The following is a 14,138-nucleotide window of genomic DNA, read 5'->3' on the forward strand; positions in this document are numbered from 1 at the left end:
ACCCCCACCCCCCTTCCGTGGAAAAATTGTCTTCCACAAAACCAGTCCCTGGTGCCAGACAGGTTAGGGACCACTGGTTTAAGTCTGTGGTATTTTGTTATGGCAGCCCTAGGAAACCAAGACACCTCCCTACCCCAAAGCAGCTCCTGGGAAACCTGAGGCCACATTATTCTCCATCGCAGATCACGCTTTTCTCCGAAGTTCACCTGACTGCAGGGCTGGGGCGCTTCTCTGCCCTGAACCTTGGATGCAGAGTCTTTCAGTCAAACAAGTCACGATTGCTCCTATCTTACAGATGAAGCCATCAAGGGAAATGCCTTGCCCAATATTACACAGCTAGAGTGGAGGAGAGAGACCAAGAACACTCCCCTGGACTCCTTGGGCGCTTGCCCTGCTGGACCTTAGCCCTGCCTCCCTCAACTTTTTTGGCCCTTTGGGAGAGCATCTGAGAAAGCTAAGGGTGCACCCATCCAAGGTGTAGAAGCAATCCCCGTCCATCTCAAGGAGCCCCACCACTTCCCTGGCCTGCAGGGTTTCTAGCTGCATGCATTCTGGCCAAGAGCTTGACCTGCACCTTCATCCTCAGGGGAGCTGCTCCCCATCCCACCCCACCTCCAACAGCTACAGCTGGGAACATGCGCTGTGGCCTAGGGAGCCTTTGTGCAGAAAGCCCCACCATCCTGGAAACTGATTTCCATCTGAAAAGCTGGATGCCAGGAGGTGGCAGGAAGAAAGTAGAACTGAGAAGTTCTTTAAAAGGGGAAAGCCTCCTGTGCCCACTGGATTCCATGTGGACACCTGCTTGGAAAAGCATCTTAAAGGAGCAGTGGAGGAGAAGGTAGAGGGTGATCTCAGAATCAGACTTTCTCAGGAGTAGTGAGGGCAGTCAAAGGGGACAACAGAAAGCCAGAAATCCAGATATTTTTATTTTTATTTATTTTTTTATTTTGAGACAGAGTCTCGGGCTGTTGCCCAGGCTGGAGTACAGTGGTATAATCTTGGCTCACTGCAGCTTCCACCTCCCAGGTTTAAGTGATTCTCCTGCCTTAGCCTCCCAAGTAGCTAGTATCACAGGCACATGTCACCATGCCTGGCTAATTTTTGTATTTTTAGTAGAGACAGGGTTTCACCATGTTGGCCAGGCTGGTCTCAAACTCCTGACCACAAGTGATCTGCCTGCCTCGGCCTCCCAAAGCACTGGGATTACAGGTGTGAGCCACCGCGCCTGGCCTCTAGATATTTTTCATAAAAAATTTCAGCTCCCAATTTAAAAATGTTGGGCAACAAATTCACAATTATTTTTAAACACGGTGCAGGCCAAACAATGTATCTATGGGTTGAATTTGGCTCTAAACCCTCTTTCAACTTCTTAACATCTCTAGAGACCAGGAGTTCTCAATCCTGGCTGCATATTAGAATCATTTAGGGGAGGTTTAAGAAAAATAACTGGCACTGAGCCTCTAACAAAGACTAAGTGAAGCTTACTTGATTCTATGGAATCAGGCCAGTTCAATTGTATTCATCTCTGTTTGCACAGGGCCTGCACATCAGTGATTTTCCAAAACTCTCCAGGCAACTCCGACATGCAGGCAAGATAGAGAATCACTGCTGCAACCCCTCTCAGCTTTTCACCTGCCACAAGGCTCCTGGTCTCATAGAGTTCGTGCAACTGCGGGAGACATGAATGAATGAGTGAGTGAATGAATGAATGATTACCTTGTTTGTGGTCCACACACCATACTCTCCCCAGTGATCTCCCCAAATCATGCCCCTCATCATCTATTTCCATTCTCCTGCAGGCTTCCAGGTACTTCCTGGTTAAACCCAATCTCTTCCGCAGGCCACCCAAGAGGCCCACGGCCCAGTCCTTGTCCATTTCTCCACCCTCCAATCCTACCGCTTCTCCCTCCCACCTGACCCGCTCCTCACTGAGCACCTTGCTGTTCCGCTAATTACTCCATACCTTGGGATGTGCTATGCCCTCTGCTGGCTATCTTTTTGTGCTCCCTCTCCTGTCCCCCTCCTCACCTGCCCATCAGCCTGTCTCTTGTCCCATCCTCTCTGCTCCCACATTTCTAGAATAGCTCTTAGATCTGTGATTCCCAAACTCTGCTGCACTTTAGAATCTCCTGGGGAGACCTGAAGTCATCACACCCCATACGAATAAAATCAGATTGTCACAGTGTGGGAACCAGATCAGTTTGTTAGTTAGTTAGTTTGCTTATTCCAGCCTGGGTGACAGAGCAAGACTCTGTCTCAAAACACAGTGGTGCAATCTTGGCTCACTGCAACCTCCACCTCCTGGGCTCAAGCAATTCTCCTGCCTCAGTCTTCCAAGTAGCTGGGATTACAGGCACATGCCACCATGCTCGGCTAATTTTTTGTATTTTTAGTAGAGAAGGGGTTTCACCATTTTGCCCAGGCTAGTCTCGAACTCCCAACCTCAAGTGATCCACCTGCCTCGGCCTCCCAAAGTGCTGGGATTATAGGCCTGGGCCACCATGCCCGGTCCCAGATCAGGAGTTTTTAAAGATTCTCAGGTGACTCCAACATGCAGCAAGATTTCAAAATTACTGTTCGGGAGATTCTAGCCATATTTCTCTTCCCATGCCTGTTTCCCCAGCTAGTCTATGAACTTCCCACAGGCTGGGTGGTAAACAAGCAGAATATTTTTTTTTTTTTTTTTATGAGACGAGTCTCACTCTGTCACCCAGGCTGGAGTTCTGTGGTGCAATCTTGGCTCACTGCAGCCTCCACTTCCTGAGTTCAAGCGATTCTCCTGCCTCAGCCTCCTGAGTAGCTGGGACTACTGGCGCGTGCCACCACACCCGGCTAATTTTTTTTTGTTGTTGTTGTTTTGTATTTTTAGTAGAGACAGGATTTCGTTGTGTTAGCCAGGATGGTCTCAGTCTCCTAACCTTGTGATCCGCCCACCTCAGCCTCCCAAAGTGCTGGGATTACAGGCGTGAGCCACCATGCCCAGCCAGAAATTTTTTTCTCATGGTTATGGAAGCTAAGAGTCCCGGATCAAGGTTCCAGCTGACTTGGTTTCTGGTGAGGAGACTCTTCCTGACTTGCAGACACCCCTTCGCGGCCCTTCCTCGGTGTGTGCACACAAGAGAGAGAGGAAGCTCCCTGGTGTCTCCTTTTATAAGGACACTAATCCTAGGGGATCAGGTCCCCACCCCAGGACCTTGCTTAACTTTCATTACTTCCTACAGGACCTATCTTCAGTCACATTGTGGGGTTAGGGCTTCGATATAGGAATTTTGAGGGACACATTCAGTCCCTAATGCCCTCCAAGAGCAGAGACCCTTTCTCTTGCACAGCACCAGGCCCCGTGCTAGCATCCTCCCTGGTCGTAGGCCCTCAGTGGGTGTTGATGGAACCCACAAGGCCTGTGTTGGCCTCACACATACTCCTCATCCTCTAAGCAGAGTTGGAGGCATGTTCTGAGATGCCTGAGAAGGTTGGTAGGTGCCCGGGAGAAGAGTTGGCATGAGGCCCAAGAGAACCCTGCGGGATACCTCCCCTGTGGTGGGGAAGCCAGGCACCTCCCATGGAGACTCAGTCTATCTCTGGCTGGAAATGCACATGGGCCTCTGGGACAAGGAAGGCCATTGGTGTAGCTACCATTTTGAAAAGGCTCAGAATCCACAGAGAAGGGGGTCTCTGTGTGGTGAAAATATGGCGCCTGGAGTCAGACCCCCAGCACATCCCCCGCATTTTCAGTGTGTTTGTTTATGGTGGTGTGAAAGGATGGACTGTCCCCTTGAAAAGCAAGGCCAGGGGAGCTGCAGAGAGGCTGAGGCCTAGGCAGGAGTGGGGTCCCTTCCTAGGAGCCAGGAGGCATCCCTCGGTCTCCAGCCTAGGAGGAGCTGTTGCTTCAAAAGGTTTTAAAATGCTTATTAGTCAGCTCTCCCTAGGGAAGCAGGTCAGCGTCATTATCTGCATTAACAAATGACAAGTGAGGGTTCCAATGGCTGACTCACTTCCACAGCACAGCCAGGGCCGCAGTGGCCACAGAGGAGATGCCAGGAGTGCCACGTAGAGGAGCTCCCAAACCCCAGTGCCCAGTGAGGGCCACAGAAAGAACCCAGGGCATGCAGCCAGGAAACCTGGGCATTCTTCTGGGTTCCACCAACTCCCTGCACGTCCTTGGGTGGGTTGCTCCACTTGCCCCTTGACCACTGTGGAACATTCCCTCTGGAACTCGGGGTTCCCATCTATGAAGCAGAAGAGGTTTGCATCAGAACTTTTCCCCTCTGACAGCCCACCTTCTCCTCTGGAGAATCTGCATGCAAGGAGTCTTCCTGGGATGGGCTGGGACGTCCTGAGGAACTCCAGCGCTCTGTCTGGGGTCCTGCACCCTGGGTGAGGGCAATGAGAGCTTTTGGGGTGGGCACTACTAGGTCAAGAAGGATTCAGGCCACTGTATCAGGAAAACCACATCTCTAAAAGGTGGTGGGAAAGTGGTGAAGCCTCTTAGGAAGAGGTGGGCAGTTATCTGGGATGGCTGGGGCAGCCCTGGGACTCCTCCAGCTTAGATGGGGCCTTCTGTAAACCATTTACTGGGCCCTGGACACCAATTCTACAATACATGGACTCCGCTCTGGATGTGAGGCTGGGCATGGTGGTTCACACCTGTAATCCCAGTGCTTTGGAAGCTGAGGCAGGAGGATCTCTTGAGGCCAGGAGTTTGAGACCAGCCTGGACAATATAGCAAGATTCAATCTCTACAAAAAAATTTAAAAGTTAGCTGGGAATGGTGGCACGTGCCTGTAGTCCCAGCTACTGGGGAGGCTGAGGCAGGAGGATCGCTTGGGCCCAGGAATTCTGAGGCTGCAGTGAGATTGTGCCACTATACTCTAGCCTGGGCAACACAGTGAGACCCTGTCTCTCAAAAAAAAAAAAATGGCTGGATTTGGATCTGAATTGTGCCCCTCACCGCCAACCTCAACTCATGTCTGATCTTGGCCAGGTTGTCCACCTCCTCCTCTCCCCAGATTCTTCATCTATATTGAAATAATAGTAGCTGCCTTCCGTGTTGTTATGGGGGTTAAACGAGGTGAGAAGTGGAGAGCACTTAGTGTGGTCACAGACACCTGGTGAGCGGCTAGCACGTATTTTTATTGATGCTTTTCACTTCCTCTACTCTTTTTTGACACCTCTAGGTTTTTCCTTTCACCTTAAGCTTTGGGTAGCTCTTGCCTTTCTCTAACAGAAACATGGAGCAGCTGATAAACTTGGTCCCAGGAATGTTAACGCTCAAGATACCCTCCCAGGGGAATCTATTATAAGGAAATATGATGCAAAATCTAGAAAAGAGACAAAGATGAAAATTACTACTACTACAACTACTACTACTACAACTACTACTACTACTACTACAACTACTACTACTACTACTACAACTACTACTACAACAACTACTACTACTACTACTACAGCTACTACTACTACTACTACAACTACTACTACTACTACTACTACTACAACTACTACTACAACTACTACTACTACTACTACTACTACAACTACTACTACTACTACTACTACTACGTTGTTCAACAGTCCTGCCTGTAAGAATGTACCACTGTAACTTTGTTAGTTACTATTAATTAAAGGCACAGACTCTGTGAGGTTACTTGTTAACTTATGAATTGGTGTCCAGCAGAAAAAAATAATCCCAACTTGAGTTTATCAGCTGGCAGGACATTCATGCCACAAATCACATGGGAATCCTGTTACAATGCAGATTCTGATTCAATAGGCCTGGGGAGAGACCTAGACAATATAGTTCTTTTTTTTGAGATGGAGTTTCGCTCCTGTTGCCTGGGCTGGAGTGCAATGGCGCGATCTCAGCTTACTGCAACATCCACCTCCTGGGTTCAAGCAATTCTCCTGCCCCGGCCTCCCGAGTAGCTGGAATTACAGGCGCCCACCACCATGCTCGGCTAAGTTTTGTATTTTTAGCAGAGATGGAGTTTCACCATGTTGGACAGGCTGGTCTCAAACTCCTGACCTCAAGTGATCCACCCGCCTTGGCCTCCCGAAGTGCTGGGATTACAGGCCGTGAGCCACCGCGCCCGGCCGACGCTGCCGTTCTAAAACACTCCCACGTGCTGTTGATGCTGATCTTCTGAGGTCCACATTTTGAGTAGCAAGGGCTGGTCCACTAGGAATCCCCTTCTGAATCCTGGCAGGACAGCACTCCTGGCAGGGGTTAAAATAAGATCATATGGACAGGGCAATGCCTCATCAACAGCAGCAGTCTCATCCTGGTGGGCTTTCAGGCACAGTGGCAGGCTAAGGGACAGCATTGGGGACTGACTGTTCTCTCTCAGCTCACGTACACCGACTCCTGGCCACTCCACTTAGGAAAAGCCCCAGCCACAATGCCATGGCTTGCAAGTGTCTGGAAAGACCAACATGAGGAATACTTCCTGCTGTTTTTCAGTCCTGTGGAAGCGGACTCTGCTGGTGAGCACAGGGACCTGAACTTGGACTGGCAGGTGGATACCACACGGCAGTTCTCTCACAAGCAGAGGCCCACAAGCATCAGTGCACATCAACCATCTGTCCATGCGGTCATTCAGTAAACATACATGTGTACCCACTATGGGCCAGGCGTCACTCCAGGTGCTGGAGACACAGCAGAAACCGAGAAGGACAAAGATCCCTCCTTCACAGGAATTTTATTCTAGCGAGAGTAGACAGACAAGAAGCAATAGATATAAGTAAATTATAGCGTATATTGGAGAAGCACGATAGATAAAGGAAACGGTGAGCAGGTTAAGGCCGATAAAAGTGACAGGAGTGCAATGGGGCAGGCCACAGTAGGGTGGTTAGGGTAGACCTTGGTTTGAGTAGACTTGAAGGAAATAAGGGAGTTGGTCATGGGAATATCTCGGTGGGTGTGTGAGGGCTGTGGGGAGCAAATGCGAAGGCCCTGAGACGTGAACGCATGTGGCGTGCTGGAGCACCAGCTGGAAGCCAGTGTATCTGGAGTACGAAAGAGACCACAGAAGTAACAGAGGGCGATGACTCCAGAACTTGAAGACCATGGTGAGGCCTTGGCTTTTATACTGAAATAAGTGGGGAGCCATGGCAGGGCTCGGAGCAGATGAGAGAATTGGGATTTAGAAGGTCTCTCATCTGCGTGAAGGATGAATAGGGAGGGACCCTTTAAGGTGCAGAGGTGTGGGTCCTACTTCCAGAGTCTGGTTTAATGGGGCTCATGTGGGCTTGGTAATCTGCATTTGAGAAAGCTCCCATGATTGGTTCTCTTGGAAATAGTCCAGAGATGCAGCACCAGCCCCAGCACAGCGCCAGGTGGCCCATTCACAATTTTCTATGCAAATGATGCCAGTTACTGAGACTGCATTGTGAGTGACACCCGCTGGAGGCATGCACTGAGGCAGTCCTGCAGTGTGCACCCTGGAAGGCACCCCAACTTAAGTGCTTCCTGGAAGCAGGGTGCCCCAGGTGCTTCTGCAGGCATTAATTTGGATGTACACACATAGGGTAGCAAGGGCTTCAGTTGGCTCCCAGCCAACACCTTGAGTGTTTCATCATCCTCAAAGGCCTGAGACAGAGCCTCTGTAGATTCCTGAACTATGAAGATGGAGGGAGTGGGGACCTGTCAATCTTCTCATCCTCTGTGGGACTAAATCTCCCATTGGCCAGATGAGTTCCAGGTATGTGTGGCATGCAGCTCTGCATGGCACTGAGAAGAAGTGAGGTTTTTATCTGGGCACTAAAGGCTGTGCCCACACAAGGGTGGGCATAAGCAGATGTGAGAGGAAACTCTCTGGTGTGTGACCTGGGCACCATGCTGATGCACTTACCTTTGTCACCTGTTCTTAATCCTATGGGATTAAGGAAGGCAGTGTTGGCATCCACTTTATAGATGAGGGAAGTAAAGCTTCAGAGAGGTCTTTTCACAGGAATGGGTTGGGAGAAGGACCGTGTCAGCTGAAGAAAGCAATCAACCACTTCAGTCCAAGCCGGCCTCCTGAGGGGCCTGGGGCTCACAGCAAAGACCGTGGACTTGCAACCCAGTTTAAACCAACCCCAGCTCTGCTCCTTCCTAGTCATGTGCTAAGCCTGTTTCTTCATCCATAGAGTGGGCACCAAGAGGGGTGATGTTAACGATAAGCGAGAAACACACTGGCCGGGTGAGGTGGCTCACACCTGTAATCCAGCACTTTGGGAGGGTGAGGTAGGCGGATCACCTGAAGTCAGGAATTCAGGACCACCCTGGCCAACATGGCAAAACCCTGTATCTACTAAAAAACAAAAAAAACAAAAATTAATTGGGCGTGGTGGTGGGCGCCTGTGGTCCCAGCTACTTGGGAGGCTGAGAAAAAGAATCACTTGAACCTGGGAGGTAGAGGTTGCAGTGAGCCAATATCACGCCACTGCACTCCAACCTGGGCAACAGGGTGAGACTCCATGTCAAAAAACCCAACAAACAAACAAACAAACAAACAAACAAAAACCACATACCAGTGCCTGCCTGGTGCTGGTGCTGATAAACACTAGGAGCTCCAGGGGTGCTCCTGCTTGGACCTAATGCAGCTGGGCTGTGTCCCTTTTCAGGCATGGATCGAGCCTGCCTGGCCTGGAGACACATAGTCAGAGCATAGCCTGGCCGCTCATGGGCTGGAGAGGTTTTCCTGCCCAGTGACCTGAGTCACACTCTTCCCCCAGGCCTGCCCTTCCTGCCCTTCACATCTGGCTCAGGACTCTGCCGAGGCCTTCTGGGACAGCTGCCAATTCTCGCCCTGTCAGGAACTGCTTCTCGCTTCCCAGGACTGTCTTTCTGCAAAGGGACGGGCACATCTCGTGTGAAGAGCAGATCCAAAGCGGGGCTCTGGGGTACAACATGGTATTTGGGTGAGACTACAATTAGAATCCTGTAGCCCCACACAGCTTCCTGTCTACATTATTCCACTGTCTTTTCCAGCATCACAGTACTAGTCCTAGAAACTCTTGCCTGGGAAGACAAAGTTGTAAATAACTTTATTGTTCGTTTCAGGGGCCTTCTGAAGGAATCATTTAAAGCATTTGCTTTAAGTGATTGATCAGAATGATCAAACTGATCAACTCTTAATCGCATCAAAAGACAGTTTACGCACCAAGACTCTTTGAACCCTTTGCCTCAAAATCCCCCCTTGCTGTGTCCACCGATCCTAAACTATGTCCTGATCTTTACCCAATCCTAATCAAGGTTTCCTTCTCTGCATTCAAAGTCCCACCTAAAACCAAACTCTGGAATCTCTCATCACTTCCTGACTGTCCTGGAATCTCTCATCACTTCCTGACTGTCCTGCCCAGTCTGACGCACTAGGAAAACTGTCAAGTTCGAGCAGGAAAAGTAGGATCAGCTTCCCCTGATTAACAGGTGGATCTGGTGATGTTTTCGGTGAGGCATCCTTCAACAGGAAACTACACAGGTGGGAGTCCTCTCTCTGACCTCTGACCTTTGGGGTGGGGGAGGCCAGCGGCCTGAGTCCAGGCTAATCCACAGGGGACAGTTATAAGTGATCACAGGGCCTTCAGGAGCTAAGAAATAGTGACCATATGAGTTCTGGAAAGGCCCTTGGGGGTCTCCTGGTGCAGCTCCTTAGTTTTACAGACAGGAAACCGGGCCTGGAGAGGAAAAGAGATTTGTCCAAATCACAAAGCTAGCTAGGATTGTTATAGGGATTAAATGAGTTAATATCTCTAATGCGCTAAGACACTGCCTGGTACCCACTAAGCTCTATGTGTGTTTGCTAAGTAAAAATAATGGGGCCAGGCGCAGTGGCTCACACCTGTAATCCCAGCACTTTGGAAGGCCGAGGAGGGTGGATCACCTGAGGTCAGGAGTTAAGACCAGTCTGGCCAATATGGTGAAACTCCATCTCTACTAAAAATACAAAAATTAGCCGGGCATGGTGGCATGTGCCTGTAATCCCAGCTACTAGTGGGGCTGAGGCAGGAGGATTGCTTGAACCTGGAAGGTGGAGTCTGCAGTGAGCCGAGATCATGCCACTGCACTCCAGCCTGGGCAACAGAGTGAGACTCTGTCTCAAAAATAATAATAATAATAATATAATAATAATAATAATAATAATAATAATAGATGTGCCAGGAGTGGTGGCTCATGCCTATAATCCCAGCACTTTGGGAGGCCGAGGTAGGTGGATCACCTGAGGTCATGAGTTCGAGACCAGCCTGACCAACATGGTGAAACTCTGTTTCCACTAAAAATACAAAATTAGTCAGGCATGGTGGCGGGTGCCTGTAATCCCAGCTACTCAGGAGGCTGAGGCAGGAGAATTGCTTGAACTGGGAGGTAGAGGTTGCAGTGAACTGAGATCACGCCTCTGCACTCCAGCCTGGGCAACAATAGCTAAACTCCATCTCAAATAATAGTAATAATAATAAACAATGGAGCGTCTGGCCTAAAACTCAAGGAAAACTTAAGTTGGCCTCTCAGACTTAAAAAAAGTAAAACCTGACTTTAACATTGAACCTAGAGCAGTAGTTCTCTAACTTGAGCAAGCATCGGAACTACATGGAGTGCTTGTTAAAACAGAGTTCTGGGCCCAACCCCCGAGTTTCAGATTCTGCACATCTGGGGTGGGGTCAACAATTTGCATTTCTTTCTTTTTTTTTTTTTTTTTTTGAGACGGAGTCTCGCTCTGTTGCCCAGCCTGGAGTGCAGTGGCGTGATCTCGGCTCACTGCAAGCTCCACCTCCTGGGTTCACGCCATTCTCTTGCCTCAGCCTCCCGAGTAGCTGGGACTACAGGCGCCGGCCACCATGCCCGGCTAATTTTTTGTATTTTTAGTAGAGACGGGGTTTCACCGTGGTCTCCATCTCCTGACCTCGTGATCCGCCCGCCTCGGTCTCCCAAAGTGCTGGGATTACAGGCGTGAGCCACCGCGCCCGGCCATCAATTTGCACTTCTAACCAACTTCCTGGTGCTGCGGATGCTGCTGGCCCAGAGACCCCTCTTTGAGAACCATGGACTCAGAGGAACAAATTACTAAGGGAGTAATTTCTGGCACTGGTAAGGGAGAAATTTGGAGATAGCGGGTCTCTTCATCCTTTCCCAAATACAGTTTTCCCCTGATGTTTAGCCATCCTGCAGCAGCGCGGCTGGGGAGCACGCACCAATTCTGCTTGGCTGCACCTGTGCCCACCTGTGAATAATCCACGTTTCATCCCGTTCCAACTTTCTTTACCTCGTGCTTTCAACAAGAGGGCACCCCTCTTGCATGTGGGCTGGTTAGACGCCCAGGCGATAGGAGGTCCGTACAGTGAGAATGAATCAAACACCAACCAGGCAGATGAAACCAATGCATTCTTTATTGCAGACTGAAGCTTAGGGGCTCACTCACTGTGAGCTCTGATTTGGGGGCTTCTGTGGCTGCCCACACTTTCCGAGACAAAGGCAAACTAACTCTCCCAAGCAGAGGAGAAAACAACTTTCAGAAGCTGCCCCTTCACAGACCTGAGGTGAGGGACCTGGGACAGCAGGCAGCTTGGCATGCAGGGGTTAATCAGAAAGGCCAAGTCTGGAGGGCCGGGCACACCTAACCCTCATCTCCTGGTGACTGCAGGTCACTCCCTTCCTCAGGAGTGCCACGCAGACTCTGAAACAATCTAACAGGCCAAGGGCCTCCCAGGGCTGGGTTAGGGAGGAGGCTGAGCACAGGCTCGGCTCCCTGGAAGTGGCAGGGAGAGAACTTCACCCTCTGCTCGGAGGACATCCCCAGCCTAGGTCCTTGTTTCTCAAACTCTGAAGTGCTTATAGGAATCAGGTGAGGGTCTTGCTAAAATGCAGGGTCTGAGTCGGGAGGTCTAGCGTGAGGCCTAGACTCTGCATTCCTAACAAGCCCCCAGGTGTCACTGCCGCTGCCGGTCCACAGACCACACTTTGAGTTGCAAGGCTCTGGTCATACATTGCCTTTGTGCACAACAGAGAAGCATGCCTCATCTTCAACAAGGAGAAACCCCACTCCAGGACACAAGGCAGGTGGGGCCAGCACAGCCTGGACAGGACTTCAGTCCCCACTTGCCCCCAATACCCACCGATGAACTCGGTAGCTCTGCAGATCCTGTCTTGACTTCCTCATCCTGAAAACCCTTTGCCAAGAGTTTGACCAACCAGGCCCTGGGATATGAGCAGAATAAACAGTCTCTTGAGATACTGAGCACTCAGCTCAGTGATGGCCCAACGACGGCCCAAACTATCAGTTCCTTGCCAAGAGACAAGAGACCTGGGCAGGGACGGGGGAACTGGGAGCATTCTGAGCAGGGATTACTGCTCTGAGCAGTGGTCTGAGCTCTCAACACCTTAGCCTCAGGAGTAGTAAAGTGGCCACTCGTCCACAGGACACAGGATTTGGGTGGCCTGGCTTTGCCTCAAGCCCTGGGGTCTCAGGTGCCTCCGGAGATTCAAATGAAGGTGCAGATCAGGTGGGGTCTGGGGCACTGAGTCGGCTTGCTCCACAGATGAGGAGAAGTTGGGAGGTAGATACCTGAGGACCAAGCAGTCAAGGTTCTTCAAGCCACAGGTGTTCTCAGGAAGCAAGAGCCCCAGGCCCTCTCCTGGTAGGGGACCAAACATCCCCGCTTGCCAGGCACTGTCCCAGTTTTAGCACTGAAAGTTCCATGTCCCGGGAAACCAGGACAGCTGGTCACCCTGTTGCCTGACCATACCCTAAGATGCCAGGTTGAGGGCCTCAAAAGAACTAGGTCATCAGGGCTTTGGGCGTTGGCCTGGGAACTGGCTGGCTACAAATCTGGTGTCCACAGCGCCTTCTGTCCCCAGGGGGCCATGACAAGGCAGCCAGGCTGCTGCTGATGGGACGGTGATGAGGGTGGCCATCTAATCACTTTAGACCAGAGCCGCAGGTGCAAATGGCTCTGCTGTTCTCTGGGTCACCTCTCCTACAGCTCAGGAGTGATGCTAGAGGGACGGAGCACTCAGGACTTCCCACCCTGCCAGTTTGTTAACTGTGGGGAATGACAGAGCTGAAGAGACTTGCTCCCCATTCCCAGCCTGCCAGTCCTCGGGCTCCTATGTGAATGTTCTTGCCCTGCAGCAGTGCCAGCTCATATTCCCACCACAGCTCTCCCAGGACTTCTAGTTCAGGCTCCCGCCAGTCCAGGGACCACAGGACTGAAGATCAGGCCCTGCGGAGGGCCGCATCCAGGTCAGTTCTCAGGAAGCAATAAATAGATGGAGGTTGTCTTCTCTTCTCAGGGCAGCGACTGGCTCTCAGCACTAAAAACAAGGTCTCAAACCCACAGAGGCTCAGAAAATACCCAGCAATGCCCACTTGTGCCTGCTGATCTGGAGGTAACTTGGAGGCATGTACTGCTTAAAAACCTCCAGGGAGCCCAAAGGAGGTAAAGGGTCCCTTTTTTTCAAGTGACAAGGCTCAGAGAGGGCAGGAGATCTGCCTGAGTTTGCACAGCAGCTGTGAGTGCTGAGTCCAGGCTGCAGGCCCCACCTTGCCTCTTCCCTTGGGCATTCCAAAGCCCACTACTGCTGTAAGCTATCTATCCAGACCAGCTGTACCCCACCCACCACGTGCTGCTCGGCCCACCCTCCCCCAGCCCCCAAGCTTGGCCTCCCATGGGCCTCCCTCCCTTCCAGGATTATAGGCCAGTGGCCTCTGTCCCTTGCTGGGTGGGCATGAGGAGGGTGGCCTAAGGTAGGGGGGCTCTTGCGCCATCCGGAGACATGAGCATATCAAACTTGATGAGCGGCGGGGCGATCACGCGCACCTCAGCGTTGAGTGGGTTGAAGCGGAGGTTGATGCTGCGCAAGGCTGGCATGGCGGCCAGCTTCTCCACGGGCACATCTGTTGGGGACAGAATGGACAGGTTAGAGCGGTGGGGGCCAACCAGACAGAAAAGAAGGACGATGGGCCAGGAGGACTCTGAGCACATGATGGTGAGGGGCAGCTCTCCATTACCCACTGCACGTGGGCTCAGCTCCTGGTGCCCAGCCCTATGTGAGGCAACATCAGGCCCACCAGGATATGACAACCACATGGAGGAAAGCATCCTAAAAAATAAGAGTCAACTGCTTCAAAAAGTTAAACGTAGGATTGCCATATAACCCAGCA

General features: G+C 51.2%; 1 protein-coding gene across 9 annotated transcripts in view; it reads right to left on the reverse strand.

The window, feature by feature from the left end:
- Positions 1-11,346: 11,346 nt before the first annotated feature.
- LOC105466075 (leucine rich repeat containing 20) overlaps positions 11,347-14,138 on the reverse strand; it is an 87,376-nt gene continuing 84,584 nt past the window's right edge. For 8 of the 9 annotated variants that reach the window (XM_011714962.2, XM_011714967.2, XM_011714963.2 and 5 more), the window contains one exon: positions 11,347-13,871. In XM_011714962.2, the coding sequence (XP_011713264.1) occupies positions 13,717-13,871 (155 nt within the window). In that variant the 3' untranslated portion in view covers positions 11,347-13,716. The remainder of the gene's footprint in view (positions 13,872-14,138) is intronic. The other variant, XR_977936.2, reaches the window with a different exon arrangement.

This window comes from Macaca nemestrina, chromosome 9 (assembly GCF_043159975.1).
Source record: "Macaca nemestrina isolate mMacNem1 chromosome 9, mMacNem.hap1, whole genome shotgun sequence".
NCBI lineage: Eukaryota > Metazoa > Chordata > Mammalia > Primates > Cercopithecidae > Macaca > Macaca nemestrina.